The 13,067-nt window shown below is 46.0% G+C and overlaps 1 protein-coding gene across 1 annotated transcript; it reads right to left on the bottom strand.

The window, feature by feature from the left end:
• Window positions 1–6,376: 6,376 nt before the first annotated feature.
• On the bottom strand, window positions 6,377–9,008 carry IL5 (interleukin 5; the record flags this gene model as incomplete). The annotated part of the gene is made up of 4 exons (XM_080924032.1): window positions 6,377–6,475; window positions 6,555–6,683; window positions 8,334–8,366; window positions 8,871–9,008. The coding sequence occupies 4 exons, from the start codon at window positions 9,006–9,008 to the stop codon at window positions 6,377–6,379; spliced, it is 399 nt and encodes a 132-aa protein (XP_080780158.1).
• Window positions 9,009–13,067: the final 4,059 nt, after the last annotated feature.

The raw sequence follows: 13,067 nt of genomic DNA, 5'->3' as shown, positions 1-13,067 counted from the left end.
GGTCTCACCTGTTACTTCCCAAATTTGGGAAGGGAGACTCTGCTTCTCCGGGACCCTCAGCTCTCCCTCAGCTTCTCCTGGGTACTGGGAGGTGGACTTCAGCGGATAACACTAATGAATTCTTTTTATTTTTAAGATTCTTTTAAGAATTACATTTATTTATTAAACCTGGGAGGTGGGGCACGCATGCCCCAGCACACAAGTAGAGATCAGAGGTTCAGAGTTGGTTCTCCCCCCTCCACTCTATAGGTCCCGGGGATCAAACCCAGGTTGTCAGGATCAATAGCAAACACTTTTGCTCACTGAACCATATTACTGGCCCATTGCTGAGTTCTCCTGTCCGTAGACTTGGCAGTGGGTGGTAAGCACTGGCTAGTGATCAAAGTGTGGGAGGGGCATGGGATCAGGATGTCCATCTTTTCAGATGCCTCCTCGCAGGAAGTTCCAGTGTCTGTAAAGTGTCCCACTGTCTGGACCCCTGCTGATAACTACCAACCAAAATACCTCTGACGAGAGCCAAGAGATGCATCAATTTGTCATTGGGAGTCAATCTGATGCTGTCTATAGGTAGGTGGGTCATAGGCCCTGCTATGATTCAGCTAAATGGACATAATATTACATTTACTGTCTCTTCTCTTGACCGGGTGAAGTGTGACCGCTTTGACTCCTTTGCAGCGACAGACTGTAACCCTGAATTGTGAGCTAAAACAAACCTTTCTCCCCAAGTTCTTTTTTTGCCAGAGCACTCTACTGCAGCAACAGACATGAAACTAGAATACCCAGTGTAAAAATAATCATTTCTGCCAGGAATGCTCACCCACGGGGCAGCTTGTGGAAGTTGTCTTTCTTTCTATCACGTGGTGTCCAAGGACTGAGCTTCAGACATCAGTTTGGTGGCCAGCACCTGAACCATGTCATGAGCCCAAGTCCCCCCACTGTAGGTTGATGTCAAGGTGATACATGATTGGACAGTAGAGAGTGGGGCGGGGACAAAGTTTTGGTAAGGTGGAAGAGAAAAAGAAAGCAAGAGATTCAAGAGGAGACAACATGGAAGCAGATGTGGCTGTTTCTCTGGGCGCATCTCTGTATGGATGAAGGTTGTTATGACTATTTTGTAAGGGATGGAATTGTCCAGGATGATTTGACTTATCTAGGTGGGCAGATGATATCATACCAATTGGGTCAGAGTATTTTGGTGTGTTCTTTGATGTGCTGACTTAATTGAGTTCAAAGGGTGTAGTGGCAGAACACACAAAGCCCGTCATGGAGTTGGGATGTGTGTGTGTGCAAGGCGTGGCGACAGCACGCCAAGGGAAAGTGAGTGAAAACAACACGCTAGGACGGTTGTGGACCATCCAAGACAAAAGCCGCCAGGGCGGGCCGAGTAAACTGACTGGGAAGGGAATCGTGTGGAGAGGGTGGCTTGCAGATGGTGTGACAGAGTAGCAGCTGGGTCCACACACGCCATGTGGCCCTCAGGGTTACCAACACTAGTGCAGGGTAAAAGGTCACCTTTCTATTTTTACCACAACAGCCCACCTTCATTTTGTTTTGTTTTGTTTGAGGCAGGGTTTCTCAGTGTTGCCCTGGCTATCCTGGAACTCACTCTGTAGACCAGGCTGGCCTCAACTCAAAGAGACAGCCTGCTCCTGCCTCCCCGAGTACTACCACCAGCCTGGCTCCAAATCTCTGTTTTAATACATATTCATCATAATGGTTCAATTTCTCTAGAAAACCCTGACCCAAGAAGTAAGAATGTAAAAGGCCACCATATGTTATCAGAGAATTTCAAGATAAAGCCAGATGCCACTGTACACTTACTAGAATGGCCCAGATCCAAAATCCCACCACCGGCAGATACCGGTGACAAGCTGTAGCAGTGGAATCTCAAGTTCATTGTGGTGGAGACACAGCACTGTGCCAAAAAGATGCAGCTGGCAGTCCCCCGCAGAGCTCAGCGTGCTTTCGCCAGACTCCACAGACCGTGTTCTTCACACGCTCTCCAAACGAGGGGAAACGTTCATCGACTGAAAAACCTACACGGGGGAGATGTTCATAGAGGCTTTCTTATAATCGCCAAACATGGAAGCAGCCACAGCGTTCATTCAGTGGACGGATGCTCACCGTGGAACATCCAGACAGTGGAATGTTAAGTTCCCGGTTAAAAAGGAAAGAGTGGGGCTGGGGATGGCTCAGCATGTGAAGTGCCTATCACACAAGCATGGGAAATGAGGACCCTCAAAAGCCCGGCAACGTTGGCTCACATTCGTAACCTCAGTGTCGGGGGTGGGGGGTGAGGGGTTCAGGAGCATCATCCGGGCTTGCTGGGCAGGAAACCTAGCTCAGCTGGTGAGCTTCAATTAGTGACCTTGACTCAAAGACTAAATTGTAGAGCACACCCACGCACACACCTTTGCATGTGCAAATGCACACAGAACAGGAAGAGAAAGAGAGAGAGGAGGAGAGCTAACAGAGATTGGGGAGGTAGCTCTGTGGTAGAATGCTGACCTGGCAAGTTCAAAGCCTTGGGTTCTTATCCTGAGAAGGCAGGAGAGAAGAGAAAGGGAGAGCAGGGTTCATCATGAAAGACGTGGACAGCCATGAATGGTGGCTAAGGCAGGAAGATTGTGAGTTCAAGGCCACTCTAGGCTACATAGAAAAACCCTGTCTAACACACAGCCACATAGGAAGCATTAAGTATGAAGTGCTAAGTGAAAGGAGCCAACCTGAAAAGTCTGTATATGTGTTATTCTGAACTAAAACCATTGACACGGTACAATAGCAGTTGTCAGTCCTTGGGGACGGGCAAGAGTGAATACGCAGAGCACAGGAGGTTTCTAGGCCAGTGGAATGACCTGGTCTGACTATAGCAGCGGGGACATGTCATCACGTGTATGGGTCACTGTGTTGTGTGGGTCTCTGTACCCACCACCAAGAGTGAATGTAGTAAACTGAACTTGGAGTCAGTGTTGGGTCAACAGTGTTACAACAAGCAGAAAAAGATGACTTCCAGGTCTGGGGAGATGGCTCAGCAGTTTACAGTGCTCACTGACTTTACAGACTCAAGTCTGCTTTCCACAATCACCTATAATGCCAACTCCCAGGAATCTGATACCTCTTCTAGTCTCTATAGGTACTTGCAGTACACACCACACACACACACACACACACACACACACACACACACCACACATACACACACATACCACACACATACACACACCACACACACACACCACACACACACCACACACACACACACACACACACCACACCACACACACACACACACACACACACACACATACCACATACATACACACACACACCACATACACACACACCACATACACACACACCACATACACACACACACACACCATACACACACACATACCACACACCACACACACACACACATCACACACACCACACACACACACACACACACACACCACACACCACACACACACACACACACACCACACATCACACACACACACACACACACACACACACACAAACCACACACACCACACACACACACACCACACACACACACACACACCACACACACACACACACACCACCCCCCCACACACACACCACACACACACACACACCACACATCACACACACACACCACACATCACACATCACACACACACACACACACACAAGCTTAAGGAACGTGATAACCGAGGGAGTGGGAAGAATGTTGGAGCCTGAGACTCGGGATATGTACTGTGAGATGCTGAGTCCTGGACCTGACTTGGCCATTGTACTAATAATGAACTCACAGCAGTGTGGTTATCTGTACATGATCAATCAATCGATCAATCGATCAATCAATCAATCGATCAATCAAAGATCCAGTATGAATGAGGAGAGCAGCTCCTAAGGCTCCTGCCCTACATGACACCCTGTTGGGGGCTGGTGGCTGCCAGGAGGAGAGTACATTTTCTCTGGGGGTGTGACCACTGGTAGGTTGTCTGTACTTGAGTAGATGGTCCCACGCCCGTGCTCATACAAGTCAATGATTCAAGTGGACTCAATGGGCTAAAAAATAAGAATAGATTTGAAATCAGGAGGGGGCATCGTGGGGAGGCCAGGAGGAGTGGGAACGAGATGCTGCAGTGGGTGAGGCCGCGCCAGCAGGAGGAGCTGTCTGGATCTCTAGCACCCATGTAAAAAGCCTTGCACTCATGCCTAAGACTCCACCCCTGGGGCTGAGCGACAGGAAGAGACAGGAGGATCCCCAGGGACTTGCTGGCTGCCAGCCTAGCCAAAAATTGGTAAAATCCATATTCAGCAAGAGACCCTCTCAGGGAATGAGGTCGAGAGTGTTGGGGAAGATTCCAAGTGTGTTCATCTGACCTGCACAAGTGCGTGCACATACGACATGTGAATATGGATAGTTCAAGGGTTTTGCTGGAAGGAATTGGACCAAGAGCCAGAGCTGAGGGGACAAGGCTCCTGGGTGATATTTTTTGTAGACAGTGTTGGGGGGAGGGGCAGAGATGACCTTTACATGACCCAGGAAAGAGTCTGAATGATATTAAGCAAGCCACAGAGGATTTTCACAGCCCAGTGGTGATATGTGAACTCAGTGACTCTTGTTGCTGGTGTGGGGTGGGGACATGACACTCAGCTGGCGGAGAGAGCACTCCCCCAAGCCACAAGGCCATCAACAAGAACCTGCCTAGCTTCCTTCATGAGCTGGCCTTGAGCCTCACCAGCCAAATTCTCATCTGGAGGGAGAAATTAAGCTACAGGGTCCCACTCTGACCATATTCTAGACGCTTCAGTTCTAGATCTCTGGTCTTGGCAGAAGGCCCTGTATCCACCCCACCCACCCCGTATGAACGTGGAGGTCAGAGGTCAACATCAGGTGTCCTTCCTCAGGATACTTTTTGAGACAGAATCTCTCGCTGGTCCATGTAGGTTGGCTGACTAGAGAGCCCCGGGGATCTGGCCATCTCTGTCTTCAGTGTCAGGATTACAAGTGTGCCCCCACCATGCCCAGCTTTCTCAAATGGGTTTTGGAGCTCGAACTCATCTCTTCATAGTTGCACACACTTATCAATGGAGCCATCTCCCATTCATTCATTCATTCATTCATTCATTCATTCATCCTTTCATTCATTCCTCTGCTGGTCACTCTGAGCCATTTGGGCATACTGCTGCATAGGGAGATCCAGGCTCAGTTCCAGCCCTTGTCCTTGCTCCAAATACCACTACCAAGTCCACCCTTGGTGCTCCCCAAAACTCTAAGGAGCTGGAGGTGCTCAGCCAGCACATACTCAGTCCCTCTGGATTCCTGCACACACTTGGCAATAGAAGATACCAATAGAAAACTGAATGAGAGTTGTCCCTTTTGCTTTATTAGAATATTACACATTGCAATAAATATTAACTTACTGAATCCATAAACATGTCATAAATAATATGAACATCTTACAGAATTAAATAAAAGCATACATCTTTTTTCCTGTAGTAAACTGTGGGAGGCTTCTCCAGTGGCCCTGGTACCTGAATAACATCCCAGCAGTGTGGTGCTTTTGGCTTGTGTGGGGTAGTAAGGTTGCATATTTACTTTGCTTCTTAAGTTCAGTTACACTGAAAAGCAAGCCCGGCATGTGGCTGACTCTCTCATTCTCACTGCAAGGGGATGTCCCTTTTCTTTTCCAGGTACAGAGGGACAGGCATGGCACAGTCTGATTTAGACATAGAACGGAAGGAAAGTCAATCTTGTAGAAATAGAAGTGAGATTGCTAGAGGCTGGGGAGAGTAGCAGGGAGTTGAGGAGAGGTTGACTAGTGGGTATTAAGGTGAAGTTAGATAGAAGTTAGATGGTATGGCATCCCGCAGCAAGAGAGTGCCGTCTACCTAAAAGGGCTAGGAAAAAGGATGCTGAAGTTCGGTATGTGATTCTCCTTCGTCCGCCTGGACCCAGAGTTCAAAGTCAGCCTGGAATACTTGAGACCCTGACACTAAGAAGGGGATGAGGGCTAGGGAGAATAGCTCCATTGGTGGCATGCATAAAGCCCTGGGTTCCATCCCCAGCACCACATGAACTAGTCATAGGGGTGCATGTCTGTAGTCTCAGCCCTCAGGAGGAGGAGGCAGGAGGATCAGAAGTTCAAGGTCATCCTTGGCTCCATTGCAAGTTTGGGGCCAGCCTGTGCTACAGGAATTTCTGTTATACATGCACAAAGGGAATGTTAAATATTTTGCCATATGTGGACATAGGTTTAACTTGACTACAGGACATAAACGTGAGTGGAAATAGCATTTGGTAACCCTTGCATTTGTACAGTTTTGTGGGGTTCTTGCATTTAATTTAAACTGTGAATCCCTGTCGCCGTGAGCCAGCTCAGCCTTCCATTGCCCACTCTGTACTCAATACGCCGAGGAACTCCTGCAGGTAATCCAGGAACTGCCTCGCCCTCCGGCTCTCCTCGCCACACTTCTCCTGTGAAAAGGACAGACTGTCAGGTCGGCTCTGGGAGAAACGGCTGCAGCCGGACTCACAGGGTTCCCGGGGGACTTACTTTTTGGCGGTCAATGTATTTCTTTATTAGTGACAAGTTTTGGAATAGCACTTCCACGGAGCCCCCACGGACAGTCTGATTCTTCAGTATGTCTAACCCCTGAAAGATTTCTCCAATGCACAGCTGGTGCTGAAAGAAAAAGATTATCAAGAAGTAAATAGATCCGACTGCCCACAACGTACACGTTTCAACATATCATGCCATACGCAATAAATACATATGATTTAAATGCATCAGTTAAAAAAACCCAGACAACCCAATACGTGATGGTGCTTATCTATAATCCCAACATTTAGGAAGTAGACGTAAGAGAGGATCAGGAGTTCAAGGCCAGCCCCTGATACATAGAGTTAGAGGCCAGCCAGTGCTATGTGAGTTCATCTAAAAAAAAAAAAAAAAAAAAATCAAAACTAAAGTTAGGATTGGGGTTGAAGAGATGGCTTGATGGTTAAGATCACTGGGTGCTCTTCCAAAGGACCTGGGTTCAGTTCTCAGCACCTTTGTGGTGTGGCTCACAGCCGTCTGAGTCCTGGGGTTAAAGGTGAATGGCACCACACCCAGATTAGTATTTTCTTTTGAGATTTAAGCTGATGACCTTTTCTATTTAGAAAAAAAAATGAAACCATGTATTTTACACTAGGATAAGATAGATTGAAACGTATACAATATGATTACATAGTCATAGTCATTAAACTGTGTAGAATTATTAGCAGAGGGCATTCGTGACATTTCTTTGTTTTCCTATCATTACCTAAGAATATAACTCTCTGAACCTGAAGTGGCTCAATGGTTAAGAACTCTTGGTGCAGTTCTCAGCACCCACGTGATGGTTCAAACCATCCACAGCTCCAGTCCCAGGAGATCTGATGCCCTTCTTTCAGCCTTCAGGGACACCAGTCACATACATGAAACACACACACACATGCAGGCAAAATACTCATACACACAAAATAAAGATGAACAAGAGGAATATAGCCCCAGTACTTTGAGAAAGATATTAGGGTGGGCGGGCTCTGGGATTCGGGGGTAGAGCCACTTCGCACACTGAAGGCCCTGGGCTTGCTCCTCAGCAGTAAGAAATAAGACAAAGAAAACAGGGAGGCACTAAGATGAAGAGAACCATGGAGTGAAGCAAAGGGAACCCAGCAGCACCTCTCACCACGTGCAGAACCCTGCAAGGCATCCTTGACATGAGGCTGTCATGATTGACAGCTCCAGCTGACCACTTACATAACAGATACAGCTCAAAGTCGTTCCTAATATTAACTGGTTGGTGGGTTTTTAGTGTCACATAGCCCAGGCTGGCCTATCAACAGAGTTCATAGCTCCAGCCCTCTTACGTTTCTGGTTTATTTATTTATTGGATTTATTTTTGATCCAGGCAGGGACTGGCTATGTAGCCCAGGCTGGCCTTAAATTTATGTGAAAGCCTAAACTGGCCTCAGACTCATTTATCCCCTGACCCTGGCTCCCAGGTACTGAGATTACATAATTTGTCACTCTCATATATTTGTTTATAAACACAGTCTTTCACATTCACTTACATACATTTTTTCAAGGAAAGTCAAACAGTTTAAGTGAAAACTTTGCTGAGTGTGGTGGCACAGGCCTGTGTCCCTGCTACTCCGCTAAGGCAAGAGAATACCTTGAACCCAGGAGCTTGAGACATAGTGAGATCCCCACCCCAAACACAGCACCAGAAAGCTACATGCAAATGACTTATAGCTTAGTATGTAAAGTTGACTTATTCAAGCAAAATGGCACTAAAGGGTAACTTACATTTTTATGAGTAGGAACAGGAAGCCTCATTGTCTGCAAAGGAAAGAACATAGGGTCATTTCTAAAAGGAGTTTGTTGCCTTTTTCAGCACAATCCTTGCTGATGATAGAGTAATTACTCCTGCATTAACACTAACACATTCATAATTTGCATTATTTAAAGCAGATCTTTATGGTTAGAAACGAATTTCACAAATTATTAATTTTTTTTTAAGTCAGGGTCTCGATTTTAGTTCTGGCTGGCCTGTAACTGGCTCTGTAGACTGTGTAGACTGACCTTGAACTCACAGATCTCCACCTGACTCTGCCTTCCAAATTCTGGGATCAAAGGCATGTACAACTGAACCAGCTATTTATGCAGTCTAAAGAACAGTAGAGTTGGGTAAGGTAATATGTCTGCAATCCTAGTATTTGGGAGACCGAGGCAAGAGGATCTCATAGAAGTCGGGACAGCCTGGCAAATCTGAGGCCAGTTGGAGTGTTATAGCAAGACCCTGATCTTAAAAACGAAGCTGAAAGAATCAAAGTTATACTTTACCTCATTACTTGTCAATAGAGCTCGGTGAATGGACAGCTGTGTCAAGGTCTCTTTCACCACTGTGCTCATGGGAATCTCCAAAGCAATGGCCCAGACACAGCTGAGAGTTAGGACACTCAAGTGCAGAAGCATCCTCATGATTCGGAAGCCTTCAGCGTTTGCCTTCAGCAAAGGAGGGGCACAGAGCAGGGCCGTATCCCCAAGCAATTTATTCTCTCTCTTTGAGGAAATGAATAATTTCTAACAATCAGATAGAGGCTACCTAATGAAGGGAAGTAGTGAAACTCAATGTTTCCAGTGCCTTGGGTCATCAAAGAAAACACATTTTTTTTTCTCTTGTCATAAAAGTAAACATTTCTACCCCCTACTCTTGTTTAAAACGAATTTTCTAAAACAGAAAACAAAAATGTTTGTACAGCTTTGATCCACATTTACACTCCATTCAGAATATTGAATTTTTCCTTAAAAGATGTGCATATATGACTGGCCTCTCCAGAGATGCCCACGTTCACACTCTTGGGATTATGCTCATTGCCTCCTGAGCATCTTCATCTTTACTAAAAAAAGATGTACTCAAAAGTATACCTCCAACAGAGTTATGCTAAAAGACATAAATGTTGAGAATGTCTTACTAGGTGTGATGGCACACACCAGCAGATGTGGGAGGTTCAGTCAGGAGGATCAAGAAGTGAAAGTTATCCTTGGCTACACAGCAAATGTGAGGTCAGTCAGAAACACTTGAGACCCTGTTTCAGACAGCCAAAGAGAAAAGGGAAAGGGGCTATCTTTTCAGTTAAACTAAACTCTACATTGGTTGTAGTTAAGTTTTAAAAATACGAATTGAAAACACTCTGGAAAAGACATGTTTTGAAGCAGCTAGTCCAGCAGAATGGAATTGCATGATGTAGGTTTTTGATCAGTATCCTGTCTGTCATTAGAAGGCCAGCCCAAACTGGGTGAAGATAAGCAAAATGCTTCTTGGCTCATATAACACAAAGTGCAGGGTAGAGGCTCCTTCCTGTGCAGCTTCAGTGGCTTGGCCTTGACCCACTTTTCAAGCAGCTTACTAGGGGTTGGGGGAGAGTGGTGTCCCAGGGTGACATTAGGACTCCTGGCTCTCTCTGTCTTTTGTCACACAAAGGTTTGTATTTCTTCTCGTTTTCCTTTCTTCTTTCATTTGTGGTGGGTTTTTTAAGACACAGTCTGACTATATGTGGCCAAACTGCCTGTGAACTTCTGATCCTTCTGCTTCAGCCTCTCAAACACAGTGTCAGGCATGTCCCCCTGCACCAGCTTCCAGTTTTGTTCTTTTCCTTGTTCTATCGAGACAGGTCAGTCCCATAGCACTCTCTAGTTTCAGGATGCAGAGGAAACGAGCTGGAACTAAACTGAAACCTTTCTCCCTGCTGGCTTACACTCAGTGCTGGAAGGTGTTATGTTGGCAGCTGGGGAGAGTTGGAGCAAGTCGTACTTAGCTCTGCACTCTGCACAGCAAGATGTGCCATCTGGTGCCCTAGTGGTGAGTCAGTTATAAAAGCAACCCAGGGCTTTAGGAACACTGCATAGGAAGGAATCCACAGGGAGCCTGGTCAAAGGCTCACAGCTGGGTTTTGGCCCTGGTAGGGAAAGTGTTCCCGTTGTTGTGCTAACTGGATAAGCTATGTCTGTCAAAGTAACTGCGCATGTCCATAAAGCAATGCTGCTGTTCGCTTTGGTCAGGAACTCTTATTTTAAAGTTGCCAGTGAAAACTGCGGAGACCCATAACTGGTCAAGGTACCGAGGATGTGACTATTGGATGCTCAGTCCCCAATGACGGTTTCTCTGTCACCCCCTCCAATGCCCAGGAACCACGGCAGAAGGAGCAGACAGAATATAAGTGCCTAGGGAAGTGGTGGACGCCGTATGGAATGCTGACTTTTGGGCATGACGTCGTCGTTGTGATCACTTGCACCAACATCAGTCACGGAAGAGTGAGGGGCTCAGGGGACCCCACCCTTTCCAAGCATTTATGTGCAGTTGCAGTTAATAGTTGATAGGTGAAGAAGAGACTTTTTCTTCAGGGATCTCATCACGGGCAAGATGCCTGTGCTCCTATAAACTGCCCTAAAGAAACACTGGACCGCTAGAAGAAGAACAAACGACACAAAAGAATGTAGTTTGGAATAGGAAGAGGACTGGTAGGAGTGGGGAGGGGACTTGAAAGGAAATGGAGTTAGTATTGCTATAATAGATCCTCTATGTATATTAAAAATATCACAGTGACATCCATGACTCTGTATAACTGATTAATGCTAATAGAAAACTGGATTTTTAAGAAAAGTTCACAGATAGAAGGGTACGCTGTGAGACACACTGTGACACAGTACCGCTTCCTCAATGAGATATTTTCTATGCTTTGTTTTTTTTTTTTTTTGTTGTTGTTGTTGGTAGTTTTGTGTGTGTGTGTTTGTGTGTGTGTGTGTGTGTGCGCGCGCGCGTGTGTGTGTTAGCTTGGGGGGGGAGAGTTGCAAGGGTGATAGGCAAATGGATGTGAGGGGAAGGGGAGATAAGTGGGACTGGGGTGTGTGAGGTGAAACTCACAAACACGGTGCCTAATGCCTATATTCCTGGCATTTAGAAATCTGAAGTAGGAGAATCAGGAATTTGAGTCCAGGGAATTTGAAGCCATTCTAGGCAACATGAGTCTCTATCTAAAAAAAAAAAAAACCAAATGCCCAAAACACAAACAACAACATTCAGTGAAGCCTGTCTCTATTTGGAAAGAGGAGAGGACTAATGGGAAGAAGGAAAGAGGTGAGTCAGGAAGGAGTCAGTATGATCAAAGGACATTATAAACATGTATGAAATGTCATAACGGAACCACTTCTTTTATAAAAATAACACACTCCAATGGGATAAAGGAAAACCCAACTCAGTAATGGGTTTTGTGTGTTCACCATGGACCTGTGGCTAAGCCTATGGAATATTCTGCTTGCTCTTCCTGAGCTAGATGTGGGCATCGTCCTGTCCAAAGCACACAGCGGAGGCATCCAGGATCCATGATAGTTGTAAAATGTCAATGTAGGGAAAAAAACAAATACGTCACAGACAGGGATCGGGTAGGTATAGCCTCTCTTGCATATCCATCAGACTGAGGTCCTTTCATATAAAGGGTTGCCCTACAGGAGTATGTGTGACCAGAAGAACCAGTCTTTTGTTCCTTGGCTCAGATCGGTAACCCCAGAAGCAAACACAAATTGTTACCCTGAATCTTTTTCCAAAGCTGTGTGTGATTCTACCTGAGATGCAGAGACCACTGGGAGGCAGTTGCACCTTTAGCATGCAGCCACCTGTGCTAAGTATGTGCATGTGTCTTGTGCATTTTTATGTATGTACTGAGGTTTGCGTTCTTGGCTAAACATATCTGAGTTGAACACTCTCAAGTATTGTGGGAGACAGACTGGCTCACTTCATCGAACCTGTTAGCAGTAAAGCAGAAACCACAGTGGGCTTAAAATGATGCTCTCAAAATCCCAGCTTGGCTCCGGCAGGACCTGGCTCACTCTGGAGGTCATGAGATAAGAACTCTATTTCCCTTCGGATATCTTCTGGCTTAGGTGTGGGCTTAGATGAAGGCTTCAGGGGGATTGCCAAGTAACTTGCAATTTTAGTGACTCCAACAAGGTTTCAGAGTGGTTCATCGCCGTGACACAGCTGCATTAGGTCATGGAGTGGGGGTGGGGGGAACAGACTGAAAAGTCCTCAAACTAGCCTTTAGTAAGCCTGGGAAACGCAGCAAGGCCTAAAGTGCGGCAAAGATCACCTCAAGACAAAGATCAGCTCAACTACTGCCACACGACTTCCACACGCTCACATTTCCAGATACCCAGTTTAAAAACAAAGCCCCAGACCTCACTTACTATACACACGCCAATTCTTTACTTAGGAAAAAAGCATTTCCTGTTCGAAATTATATTTATTGTTTCTTTGAGACAGGGTCTCATGTAGTCCAGGCTGGTCTTGAACTTGCTAGGTACTCCTTGAATTCCTGATATTCCTGCCTCAGCCTGCCAAGTGCTTGAACAAAATGTGTGGGCTGCCTGGTGGGCTCAATATTGTATTTCTTTCAATTTTTAAAAATGATTAAGAAATACATTGTAACATGAAATGTTTCATCTCAGCTATTATGGGTCCATATGCAAAAATAAATAGTAGCA

This window comes from Micromys minutus (assembly GCF_963924665.1).
Source record: "Micromys minutus genome assembly, chromosome: 10".
Lineage (NCBI taxonomy): Eukaryota > Metazoa > Chordata > Mammalia > Rodentia > Muridae > Micromys > Micromys minutus.
Note: the sequence above shows the minus strand (reverse complement) of the source record. Positions and strands in the feature narration are given on the sequence as shown.